At 40.2% G+C, this 13,326-nt stretch overlaps 1 protein-coding gene across 4 annotated transcripts in view; it reads right to left on the reverse strand.

Moving 5' to 3' along the window:
- Positions 1-85: 85 nt before the first annotated feature.
- The window catches only part of scai (suppressor of cancer cell invasion), a 38,498-nt gene continuing 25,257 nt past the window's right edge, over positions 86-13,326 (reverse strand). For 2 of the 4 annotated variants that reach the window (XM_021601769.3, XM_021601771.3), the window contains exons 4-18: positions 12,832-12,927; positions 12,553-12,639; positions 11,753-11,851; positions 10,564-10,660; positions 10,238-10,336; positions 7,188-7,340; positions 6,986-7,087; positions 6,688-6,816; positions 6,338-6,416; positions 6,119-6,218; positions 5,833-5,914; positions 5,114-5,186; positions 4,558-4,731; positions 4,372-4,472; positions 86-4,252 (exon numbers count right to left, since the gene is read on the reverse strand). In XM_021601769.3, the coding sequence (XP_021457444.1) occupies positions 4,103-4,252; positions 4,372-4,472; positions 4,558-4,731; positions 5,114-5,186; positions 5,833-5,914; positions 6,119-6,218; positions 6,338-6,416; positions 6,688-6,816; positions 6,986-7,087; positions 7,188-7,340; positions 10,238-10,336; positions 10,564-10,660; positions 11,753-11,851; positions 12,553-12,639; positions 12,832-12,927 (1,621 nt within the window). In that variant the 3' untranslated portion in view covers positions 86-4,102. The remainder of the gene's footprint in view (positions 4,253-4,371; positions 4,473-4,557; positions 4,732-5,113; positions 5,187-5,832; positions 5,915-6,118; positions 6,219-6,337; positions 6,417-6,687; positions 6,817-6,985; positions 7,088-7,187; positions 7,341-10,237; positions 10,337-10,563; positions 10,661-11,752; positions 11,852-12,552; positions 12,640-12,831; positions 12,928-13,326) is intronic. The other 2 variants (XM_021601772.3, XM_090233768.1) reach the window with 1 other exon arrangement.

Below are 13,326 nucleotides of genomic sequence, written 5' to 3' on the forward strand. Positions count from 1 at the left end.
TCTTTTGAGGAGTCAAAGCAATCACCTATATAAAATACATTTTAAACAATAGATTATTCAATAAAGACAATACATCTCACACAAATTAAAACAAAACAGTCAAACTTTTAATTTTCTTAAAGCATTCAAAAAAGCTTGCATGTTTTGGTCAACTTATTTTTCCTTCATACTTAACATCAAATATAATTGGCAACAAATGGGACAGAACCGTTTAAAGGATATAAACAAAGAATGCCAAATAATGTTTAACTAGCATCTCTAGAAACCCTTAACTTATAAAGAAAGAGTATTCCGACCAATATATCACTTTGAAATCGTTCCCTCCCACAACAGTAGGAACCGGTAGAAAGAACACCCTTACTCTCAAAGTAACATTTTAGATTTAGGCCCAAGAAATGAATGTTCATACTTAAATATATTTTTGTTCCATATCATTGTGTTACTCATCTAGGGCTTATCCAAATGGTGCGAAACGTTCAAAGCATTGCAGATAGAAATGTATTGCACAGAATTGACATGACTTTCAAATAATAGATACGTAATTTATAGAATGGACATTCCTTTGTTTCTCAACATTTCACCCTATTAGGGGCTTCAACTACATGCCAACAGGGGAAAGAGGTCAGCCACATCCTGTCACAATTTACAAGTATTATAACATAAATAAATGGTGTCTAGGGCTTTGTCATTATGCATAAATATCATATGTACTTTACATATACTGTACTATCCTCACTAGTAAGACCTATTTTGGGTTGGGGATACACGGTAAAGGGGCAGCTTCACTTCAGTTTGCACAGGAAGCTTTGACACTTTTCTATAAGAATATGAGTGCTTTTTGTTCCCCTCTTGCTCCTAACTACAATGCACAATAACACACTACATGGAGGAGAGTAAAGTCACCACGAGATTACAACGGGCTGTAAACAAAGGCCCAAAGACAAAGCAGGAAAACATGTCCCAAAATGGTTTTACTGCATACAATTCACAGTGTATGTATGATATGACACGGTCACAATGCGTCAACCTTTTTGAATCAGGTTTAGTTAAGTATGGGTGCTCTGTCTTTTCCTCTTCCCTTGAGGACTTCGTCGTGTTTGTAAATTCATGAATCAAGGATAGTCCAAGAAAACATGGGTGATATGCTCAACTGGACAGTAATTCTTCATGGCCTTCCCCTGAAAGCTCATCAGTCAACTTGTTTTGGCAGTGATAACTCTTATGGAAATTGGAGTGGTCCATAAAAATGGTGGCAATTAAAAAATTGGACTGTGACGCCGCGGTCATGATGTGCTTGAAGAAAAAAAACTGGATAAAACCAAAAGGCAGTTTGAATGAAACAGTCCACAGAGGCTTTGTAGATATACATTTCTATGAAAGTGGGTCCCCTAAGTGAAGAGAAGATGAGCTACGGTAGTGTAGCTCGTTGCACTAGCTTGTGCTTCCCAGTGAGCTAGGATGCTAGTCTTGTGTGATCTGGATGATCATGCCCTGTGCTGCCATCCCAAACATGGACAGACATGCATGCTCTAATGAAATAACACAGATAACATCATATATCACAACAATTAAGGTTTTTACAAAAAATATGGACAGTGTTCTTGTCCATTGTCATTGACAAAAACATCAAATATCTAAATGTGTATTACAATGATCGTGGGGTGGCATAGGGAATAATGGATTGGACGTTCTCTGGCATGCCTTTATACTGACAGCACAACAAATAAGATTAGGTCATAATTCAATACAGTAAAGTGCAAGGCTACTATTGTTTTTATCATCGTTATTAATCATATTATCATTGTCAACAAATAAACAAAATATGATTATAAATTGCCATGGGGAGTAGTATTTCCCATGTTGAAATGGTCCACTTTTGTTTGTTTCAATGGGGAGAACCGTGTCAGTTTCCCCGACTCTCTCCATGTCCTTGGAATGTATGCTGGCTGAATTTGACCAAAACAACTGATGGGGGGGTTGGGGGGGAACAATGTGCAGTTCCATTCATTAAAATTGCTGTGCCAACTGCATATATTTTTCACAGCTTCTACAATTAACAATTCAACATACGTACTAAAGACCAAACATCTCTCTGTATCACATACTGTTATTTTCAATTAAACATAAATATACATTTAAAATTGTGATTTCTTATTTTTGAAATTCATTTTTTCTCTTTCAGTAAATACAAAAAACAAAATGATTTGGCTATTTTTGTTCATCACCACACACATGTACTTAAAACTGGTTGCCAGGAGTCAGTTTCAGCTCTACCCGATTCCATTGCTTCAAGCCCCCATCAATATAAGGTAATTAGATGACGCTTGCTGCCATGCAGGGCACTCACTAGACGGCTAACGCTGGAACTGACCTGCAAACAGACTAATATGAACTCGACAGAGTAAACTCTATGGACAAGAATACTGATAAGACATGCAAAGAAAGAGAAACAGCAGCATGAGCTCTCTCCAGTAAACCACCATGCCTAAGACAGAGGAATGCCATTATGGGGGCTTAGTTATAATGAATGACACAGGGCCTCTCAAAGTCCTACATTTCCAGAAACCAATAGTTGTTGAATCAGGAGGGGTGAATCTCAGAATCTACCCCCTTTACCTAATTTCCGTAATCCCCACTAGTCTGAAAGAACTGGTCAGGAGAAAGTCGGTTAAGTAGAGAATACGTAAGACTATAATTGCCATGGGATGCAACCCCCAAAACATATAGGCTACAGCATAGAGAGGCCTTTTCCATCCCTACAATGTCTCAAAAGATATGCAGCCAATGATATGCTGCCAATCAAGGTCAAAGCTAAATCTTTTAAAAGATCCACCCCAGAAGGAGTGTTACCCTGGTTCCTCAAGTGATTTCTTTGAAAAAGCAGAAGATTGGGAGAGATGTGTCTATTTATCTATTTTGATTGGCCTGTGAGGGGCTGGGCAGCTGTGTACCTGCATGGTGCTTAAACATATACCGGCGGTAATCCCAGTCCGAAAACCTGCTCTGATACAAGGAGTAATAGACAGTGAAAATAGATTAGCGGCCTCCCGCTTGCTCAGTCACTGCACTAAATGAGCGGATATGTTTGCAGATCATTCAGAGCTGCTGACACCGCCACCGTATGTTAGTACCTAGATGTTAGGAGCTGGCACCTAAACGGGTCAGAGCTGGTGCCTAGATGGTAGGAGAAAGTGGTTGTTTCTGAACAGGGCTAAACTGTTCATGAGGGTCTGCATAGGCAGGCACTCTGTTACTTTACCCATCCATGCCTCAGTTTTACAGAACAGACTACTGAAATTAAACAAAAAAAAGCAACTTCCAGGCAATTACATTAGAATTCGATGTGTTAAAACCAGCAGATCTATTTGGGTAAACAAATATGGAGGTTAGTCTCACTCTAAACCCTACATCCAGTAAACTTGGCCAACACATCTACCCATGCACAGAAGAAGAGACTTCCCTACAGCTTGCATTGAAGTTCATTTGCAGTTCAGATAGCTGGAAGCATCCATCTAGAACCCATTGCAGGCAGTGCTGTCGTAAAACTATGTTCATTTATTTTCTGTCTTTTTAAGTGTTAAAGCCATCGATAGCTTCACGTGTCCTCCTGCCACCCTCAGACTAAAATAGCTGCACCATGTCTTCATTTGAGTGCTTTTTTTTATAGTAACAACACGGTAGTACATGCTCAGCTCATGTGGATATAAGTAGCTAGGTAACTTGTTCATGTTTGCATTGTACATAGTTGACTTCCACAAGTAGCTGTATGAATGTACTTAAAATAAGTATAGCCGATAGGGTAAAGTAAATTAGGTAGGGGAAATAAGTATAGCCGATAGGGTAAAGTACATTAGGTAGGGGAAATAAGTATAGCCGATAGGGTAAAGTACATTAGGTAGGGGAAATAAGTATAGCCGATAGGGTAAAGTCAATTAGGTAGGGGAAATAAGGGGATCTTGGGTTAAAAAGAAACAGACACTATTGCAGTGTGTTCAACCAGTAACTTAATTACCTCTGAAAGATGAGGACTCTCCCTTGTGCGAATGTGTATAGCGGTGGTCTGCGTTTGTATAGTTGTGGTGACTAGCTGGGCAGCTGAAGGTTAGTAGTTCACGTCCAGCGTTCCGTCCCAAAAGAGGCTCCGCACATCCAACATGGCGGCCAGCTCCAGAACGTGCTTCTGCAGGAGGCTGCTCTCCACCGTGTCCTGTTTGGGTAGCTGAGGGTACGATTCCGGGAAGCTCCTGGACTCCTGCAAAAGGCAGACAGACAGAGAAGGGACATTACATTTGACCCCCTAATTACCGTAACTACAATGAATAACTATGGGAGATGTAACTCAGTACCAAGGGCACAATAAAACTGATTTACCCGGAAGAGCTTGTGCAGTCTCAGTGTAGCCGAGCAAAACACAAAGCGGATCAGTAACAATCGGAGGAACTCATCACCGTAGAACTGTAGAAAGGCTTGGTCTGTGAAGGAGAAATTCCACCATTATGGTTGTGATATTTGCACTTAAAATCTATTTTTTTTCTCTCCAAAAAACACAAAACATACCTATAGCTTGTGAGCGTGTAATCATCTGGCCGATGTCACGGTACACCTTGTGTAGAAACTCCTCGGCCTTCTCCCACAATCCTTGGCGCAGGCTGCTCAGGCCACACACTGACAGGAAGGCCAGAAGGGGGCAGTACAGGAAGAGTGTGAAGAGGCTGCCGCGCTGAGACTGGTCTGAGAGAAGGAGACCAGTTTGAGAGACATTCATAGAACAGTTTCTCAGAACACCCACAAAAACAATGTCTCATCTTACGTGGCTTATTCTGCCCACACATTTCTAAACCAATCAATAAAACAAATTTAAATAATTGCAGAATCCAATAGAAAATAATCAGCCACATAAAACGGCCTAAATGAGTACAATGGCTGGTATCAATAGGCCAACGCATTTGAGAATTAACTGACAAGCTCTAAGAGCTATTTTCTAGAATAGTTAAAGAGTATGGCATAGTGTAATTGCCGACTTCAACATGGAAAGTAATTGACGGTTGCCTGTAACACGCTAATTAAGAGGAGTACAGAGGCGTAAAAACTATAATAATAGTGACAAACTAACCTTGCATGCTCTTTGGATAGACTGTGGGAGATAGCAGGCACACCAGCGGCTGACCAAAGAGATTGGTGAAATTCTACATGGAGATACAAGGCATTAAATATTAATGTTAGTAAGAATCACGCCAGACTGAATTCCCAAAAGGAATAGTCCACTTTTCCTTAAATGCATCTTAAAATTGGAGGGGGGTAGTGAGGAGTATTTATGTCTGCAATAAAGCACTTTTGTGGGGATTGGCTGGAACTGGCTTCAAGGCCCACCCATGACTGCACCCCTGCCCAGTCACATGAAATCCATAGATTAGGGCCTTATGATTTTATTTCAATTGACTTATTTCCTAATATTTTTATTTAATTATTAATTAAGTCAGTTACGAACAAATTCTTATTTACAATGACGGCCTACCCCGACCAAGCCCTAACCCGGACGACGCTGGGCCAATTGAGCGTCACCCTATGGGACTCGCTGCCGGTTGTGATACAGCCTGGAATCAAACCAGTGACCCCTCTAGCACTGATGCAGTGCCTTAGACCGCTGCACCACTCATGAACTGTAACTCAGTAAAAACGTTGAAATTGTTGCGTTTATATTGTTGTTCAGTAAAATAATGATGAAAATCCAGTTGAGTGTTTTAGCAATGTATGAAAAGCACCTCAAAGTTATCATTATCCTTCTCTTAACCCAAAAAAGGCGTAATTGTGATGAATGTAATTCTCACCAACCTTATAGGCTGTGCTGTTGGAAGAGTCCACAATGACAAAGAGAGGCTTCCGGGTGAAAGGGAACAAGTCCCCAGGGTGAAGGCTAAGGCATACAGGAGTCAACAGTCATTGCATGTACACACACACACATTACAAACAATTTGGGTGAATATTGTAGAGTGTGTTAATAAATAAAGTGGGCTGTGCAAGAAGTTCTATGTAACTTTTTAAACACCAATACTGTACATGCATCTCATGTCTGCCAAAAAACACAGAGGACAGTGGATTGCCAGAGCCTGTTCCTTACCAGTGCATCTCTTTTTGGGCTTGGTTCCTTTTCTGTACAGTCTCCCCGTTCACCACATCACGGTTTGTGTTGGTGAGAACTCCTCCAAAGTCATATGGTCCTGATAGAAAATCAATCAAATTTTTTGAATACATTATCAGATGAATTTCAGCTGCAAGAACGTGACCAGTGTATGAACTAGTGAGTGTGTGTGCGTTTACAGAATTTAAGGGGGTGTACCCTCATAATCCAAGCGTCCGGTAGGGAAGACTCCAGTAGCTGAAAGATAGACGAGCAGCACACTGTTCGCTGGCAACTCCTACAAAACAACACCTAAAATCAGCCAATACCATCCAAAAATCGTTAATGTATTAAAATATACACATTTTATTGATATTTTATACAATTCTGATGGGACTCCATTAGGATAAACTCTAGAACAGGATGTAGATTTCTTTCTGTTCAGCGTTTTCATTGGGTAGGACTAGGACTGTGGTGGTCATGAAATTTTGTTAACCGTCACGCAATCGGGTCTTTCTCACAGGTGACAAGTGAAGACCGACACATCGGGGAGACAGTTGGAGACTGACCTTAAAGGAGGCAGACAAGAAGGTGTAGAGCTGGCTGAACGTTGGCTTGTACAGCAGGTACTTGTGAGGGTTCTCTCTCTTGGCTGGCTTCTCGCTGGGTTCCTGTGAAGGAAGACATGGGGTAAGGGCCTGTGAAGGAAGAAACGGAGTAAGCAGCTGTTTATAGGACAGGTTTCATGTAGGGTTTCCGGCGCTGCCTTTCTCCCATATCACATTCGAGACTTTTACATTTTCAATATTCTGTCTATGTTGTTGCCCACAACACAGTGTAAGATGCGTTTCCAGTATTCCCCCTCACCAATGTTCCAGGTTTAGAAGTTGTAGTAGCCAGGTTGACTGGTTCCCGCTCCAAAGCTTGGAGTATGCGGAACATATCGATGGTTAGCTCACTGAATTTTACCTGACAAACACAAATTATTATAGTTTAGAATGTGGGTCCCCAGACTGGTCAAGAGGTTGTTTTAGAGCTGCACTTTAGACTAGAATCTGTGTTCACACACCTGGTTGTTGCAGTTTCCAATGATTAGTGCATCTGCCAGGGTAAGCTGGCCAACTACCATTCCCTGTTCCAACTGAGGCACGCCCCCCTCCTGTAGCCGATTGGATGTGAAGACCACAGTGTTTTCATCGTTCAGCACCACCACTGGGTCTGCCTGCTCACAGAAACAAAACATTCATAGCTTCACTTTAACTCCATTGTGCACACCATTCTAGTAACACTTTTGTGGTATGTAAAATCTTACACACAAAATATCACAGCTTGACATAAATATACAATGATAATTTCAACCCCATAATCCTGAATTAATTAAATTACAGTACTTCAGTAATGCTTGGTGGAAACCCATCCGATTTTTGCTGACTTGTGGAAGCCTCCTTTAAGTGTTGATATAACTTTCATTCATAAGTTATGACATTTCCCCCTTTTGTAGTAGGAAATTGGCAGTAGGCACAGAAAGATAAAAGTAATCAAGAGATCGTGACGGGATACAGTAAGTTCATACCAATATCGTTAAAAATCTAAACCTTTGCTTATAACGACATAAGCCAAACCCATCCTCAAAGCTGATCATTTCTCTCAAGACTGCAGAAGGTTACTCTGAGAATCTTTATGAAATATCATATAGAATGTCCATTAAAAGGGTCATTTTGGCAATGAAGCTCTTACTCTACTTCCCCAGAGTCAGATGAACTCGTGGATACCATTTTTATGTCTCTGCATCCAGTTTAAAGGAAGTTGCTAACTAGTGTTAGCGCAATGATTGGAAGTCTAGGCAAACTGATAACATACACGCTAGTTAGCATTGGCTAACTACCTTCATACTAGATGTAGACATAAAAATGTTACCCATGAGTTTTTCATCTGACTCTGGGAAAGGCTTCATTGCCAAAATCCCGAAGTATCCCTTTCAAATCTTTAAGAGTCTACGTACGTGGGGGTTCTACTAAGTGAACATATGGTCATACCAAGGATCATTTAGCTGTTTGATTTGAAATTTCAGAACTCCATAAGGTAAGAAAAAAAGGTTGTTTTTTAAAGCTTACTATTAGCCCATAGCAATGCATAACAGCTTCATGGAATAACAGATAGTCCAACAAAAATCTAAAGGAAGTTTGTTCTGAAGTGTCTGTCCTGTATCTGAGAGATATACAAAAGATCAGGACTCTTACTTTTTTGACAACCCCTTATTTTAGACACTGAACTAGTTTCTCCATATACACTACCATTCCAAAAAGTTTGGGGTCACTTAGACATTTTTTGTCCATTAAAATAACATCAAATTGATCAGAAATACACTGTAGACATTGTTAATGTTGTAAATGACTATTGTAGCTGGAAACTTTATGGAATATCTACATGGTCATACAGAGGCCCATTATCAGCAACCATCACTCCTGTGTTCCAATGGCATGTTGTGTTAGATAATCCAAGTTTATAATTTTAAAAGGCAAATGTATCATTAGAAAACCCTTTTGCAATTATGTTAGCACAGCAGTAAAGTGTTGTGCTCATTATAGAAGCAATACAACTGTCCTTCTTTGGACTAGTTGATTCTGGCCAATAAAAATAAGATTAAGATAGGCAAAAGAACACAGACACTGGACAGAGGAACTCTGCCTAGGCCAGCATCCGGGAGTCGCCTCTTCACTGTTGACATTGAGACTGGTGTTTTGCAGATACTATTTAATGAAACTGCCAGTTGAAAACTTGTGAGGTGTCCGTTTCTCAAACTAGACACTCTAATGTACTTGTCCTCTTGCTCAGTTGTGCACCGGGGCCTCCCACTTCTCTTTCTATTCTGGTTCTGTGAAGCGAGTAGTACACAGCGTTGTACGATATCTTCAGGTTCTCAGCAATTTCTCACATGGAATAGCCTTCATTTCTCAGAACAAGAATAGACTGACAAGTTTCAGAAGAAAGTTATTTGTTTCTGGCCATGTTGAGCCTGTAATCGAACCCACAAATGCTGATGCTCCAGATACTCAACTAGTCTAAAGGAGGACAGTTTTATTGCTTCTTTAATCAGAACAACACTTTCAACTGTGCTAACATAATTGCAAAAGGGTTTTCTAATGATCAATTAGCCTTTTAAAATTATAAACTTGGATTAGCTAACAATGTGACATTGGAACACAGGAGTGATGGTTGCTGATAATGGGCCTCTCTCTGTATGCCCATGTAGATATTCCATAAAGTTTCCAACTACAATAAGTCATTTAGAACATTAACAATGTCTACACTGTATTTCTGATAAAAAAATGTTTTTAAATGGACAACAAAAAACGTGTGCTTTTCAAAAACAAAGACATTTTTAAGTGACCCCAAACTTTTGAACGGTAGTGTATATTTTCATTCATTTTTTAAAACTGGTACCTGGCTATCTTCAGACTATTCTTGTAAGCTTCCTAGTGCAAAACAACTGAAATATACATGTCCGTGAGAGACTCGCCGTTCCACAGAGGGGTCATAGAGTGTAGCCCAAACTGTTTGGACGCTACAGACCGAAGTTGGCAGATCGGCTGTACCGACTTCAGACGAGTCACGTGAGACTCGTGGAGGCCATGGAGCAAAATGGAGAACTATCGTGTTCATTAGTCTCATCTTTCCATGAAGTTTTGTAGGTCAAACTGTTCGGACGCTACCAACGTTTTTGTGAGTAGACTGATTTTCAGGATGTCTCATGGTCTGACAAACACCGCTCTAGCTCTGCCACCTTTCACCGCAGATGCGGAAGGGCGACATCGACAGATGAGGTGAATTGAGACGCAGCCAATGCAAATTTACTCAAGGGGGTTAACTGCCAATCATTAGTGAGTAAAACACTCCTGCAGTGTTTCTTTATATACAGTCAAGTTATTCTTTAGTATTTTATTAGGATCCCCATTAGCCATTGCGAAAGCAGCAGCTACTCTTCCTGGAGTCCACACAAAACATGAAAGAACATTAATAGACAAGAACAGTTCAAGGATAGAACTAAATCAATTTTAAAAAGGCACAACCTCAAAGGCACAATATCAATACAACCACACAACCGATTTGGAATCTGACCTCCACAAAAGCTGCCACCTCTTGTAAGACAAGATTCCATTCTAACTGATCTTCTGTGTTGAAGCGCTGTGTATAGTCCTCGATTTCCTCTGACAGCTCCTGCAGGAGGGTAGACCAATGTTATACACACTATACACAGCACACTAATGCATGCAAGTTAAAAATGTATTTTTGTAAGAGTAACAAAATTAAACATTTTCAGGCTGAAACTTCTGCACTCCACTTTATACTAAACTCCAATAATAAAATACAACAAAAAGTAAATAAATACAAATGAGATTGAGAACTTCCTCTGGTAATCGTTTGTTTATCCTCAGATTTCTTACCTTGACCAGCACCTTCACTAGGTCCATCTTGTTCAGAAGTAAACAGACTACTATGTAGCGGGCATAATACCGGAGCTTCTTCACTACCAACTCAGGCCTAACAGGAGGGGGAAGACAATGGAAGAAAGAAAAGTTGTGTTACAATCTATCCCTGGCAAGCACAAACACACACAGAGTAAAATGTTCATGTGTTTTGTTCCAGCAGCACCAAATAAATGTAGCTGTTGGAACATTCACAACAATTTTGTTAATTGTGATTATGTAATTTGTCTCAATCTACCATAAACACCTTCAACAAATATCATATCATAAAAATAAACTTCTATCATTATCTCCCCATGTGGAATGTTGCTCCTCATTGCTCGCTAAATCACTCACCCACCTTTCCGAGCTCGTTTAGCTGGGTTTTGAAAAATGTCATTTAAAAAAATATTATAATGTTAGCAAGCCAGCTAACCCATTACTACGTTCACCTGGTTCAGCAGCAAACAGATAATTATTAGGTGGCTAAAAATGTGCACTCAAGTGCTGTCGGAAATACAACTGTCCAACTCTAATATAGCCGAATGACGGTCCAAGTCGGAGTAACAAGTGGGAAACTCAGAATTTGAATCTACGAGTTGACATGTTTCATCACTGACTTCTCACCTTTTCAGCCTGAATAGGTGGCCTGGTAATGAATAGTAAGCCTGGTAATGAAATAAAGCCATTTACAGCCTTAATCAGGTAGCTAGTTTGACAATGTAGCTAGTTTGACCACATTGCCAACATTAGCAAGCTAGCTAAGTTATTAGCAACGTTAGTTTGCTAGCTAAAATCTCATTGGTTGAAGAGTTGTTCAGACTTCAAAAGCACTTGAACATGTTGAAAAAAGCAATGTGCTGAGGGTTAAAGAATATATTTTTTATCACAGAAATTGCAAGTATATAAACTACCCTTTCCTCATATGTATTTTTGCATTTTTGTTATCTGACAGTCAGGGATACTTCACTCCAAATACAAAGGTATATCCATACCATGTCTGTATTCAATTGACCCAGGCCGCTTTTAAAGTGCATAGTTCAGTTGTTTTGCTATGTTACAACAGCCTCTGGCTAGCATTAACCTCCTGGGACGAAAACTGAATGGAAGCCAGACGGCTCAAACTAATTTCTTAAATATCAATAAAATGCCATGCGTTGGCACTCACCTATCCTCTTTGTTGACCTGATAGTAGTAGGACCGCTGACGGATGGCCGAGTAGAACGAGAAGGCCTCATTCAGGTAACTTGTTTCTGAGGTACGAAGACTACAACACAAAAAGAGAAAATGGTGTGCCAAGAACTCTCTGTATTGAGTGTGACACTGGTACCCTGGTAGTTCCTGAATAAGTGCATTAAGAACGAAACAAATTTGATCAACTTAAATTAGAACACTTTAGGAAACACAAATTCTGCATGTCAGCTTGGTTTTATATCGTAAAAAAAAAAAATCCACGAACCTCACACCACCACATTGGATCATATGATACTTAGGTATTTATTTTGCCACCTGTTTTTTTATTTTGTTTTAGTCAGTCTTTCCAAAATTCAGTTATGCCAAACATATTAGTTTTAATCCCAAAAAAGTAAGTAATTTTAGTTGACAAGATTTTCCTCTTGTTTTTAGTCATTGTACCTTTTATATTGCTTAATTCACAGGTGCACACAAACAGTGCTACATGTAGCAACCAAATAGCTAGAAATGGCAGCAAATACTAAATGTTTCAGAATTCTTTTCCCAATTTCACTTTTTGTGCACATCCGAATAACAGATTTAGAGTCGGGCCCACTCCTAGATACTGTACCAACCTCTCCATCAAGTACCATCAATTGCTTGAACCAGGAATTGTTTTCACACAAGTTACCAGAGTTAAAGCACAGATCAGACCAACAAAATATTCCAGGACATGAATGATAAGGATATGTGACAGTCTGTGTGTGGGAGCGCGTGCAGTTGGAGGAACCTTACTAGTAGTGGTAGTACAGCTGGCCTATTTTGGACGCCACCTCCCCTATCTGCCATCTCTTCAGGCCATACCGATTGTCCAGGACCTGCCTGCTCCCAAGAAAGAACAGAAAAAAAGAAGCAATGCTGCTTTTAAAATGAATGTTTAAGCCAACAGATTTCTCCATCTCATCCACTAGGCTCAAACGTTGTTGATCTATCTGGGAAAATGGGTAAAAAAAAATGGTTGTGTCTATTTGGGAAATGTGTCAGAGAGAACGGAGCCGTCAGTGACCAGCTGACCTGTGCTGCTGCTGAAACTTCCACAGCTTGGTGTAGACGTCAAAGGTGCGGCCGAAGTAGGACTGCCACTGCTTGTGTCCGTACTGAGGAAGATCTCTGCAAGAGACAAGAGGGTGAGAAGAAGGAAAATGCAGCCAAGTAGAACAGTCTCACACCTTCTCTCATGATTGGAGAAAGGGAAACCTTCCAGCCTTCAACCACATAACAAATGACGACATTGTAATGTGATTACACCGCTTTATTAGAGCTTAGTGCCATGGGGGCGGCCTTTACTACTACAAGTATGACATTTAACGCTTTTTGCAGGTGCGCACATATCACCTTTATTATGTTTTTATTATTTGGGGGAATTCTATGCGACAGCTTTTTAATGATTTTATAATTTCTAAGTGTAAATCTGTCTGCCTCAGAGCCACTACCCACTGAGTGTCCCAGAGCTACACCTGAGTACATACATACATGTAGTCCCAGAGCTACACCTGAGTATATTATGAT

Source organism: Oncorhynchus mykiss, chromosome 5 (assembly GCF_057628025.1).
Source record: "Oncorhynchus mykiss isolate SJ-2025 chromosome 5, ASM5762802v1, whole genome shotgun sequence".
Lineage (NCBI taxonomy): Eukaryota > Metazoa > Chordata > Actinopteri > Salmoniformes > Salmonidae > Oncorhynchus > Oncorhynchus mykiss.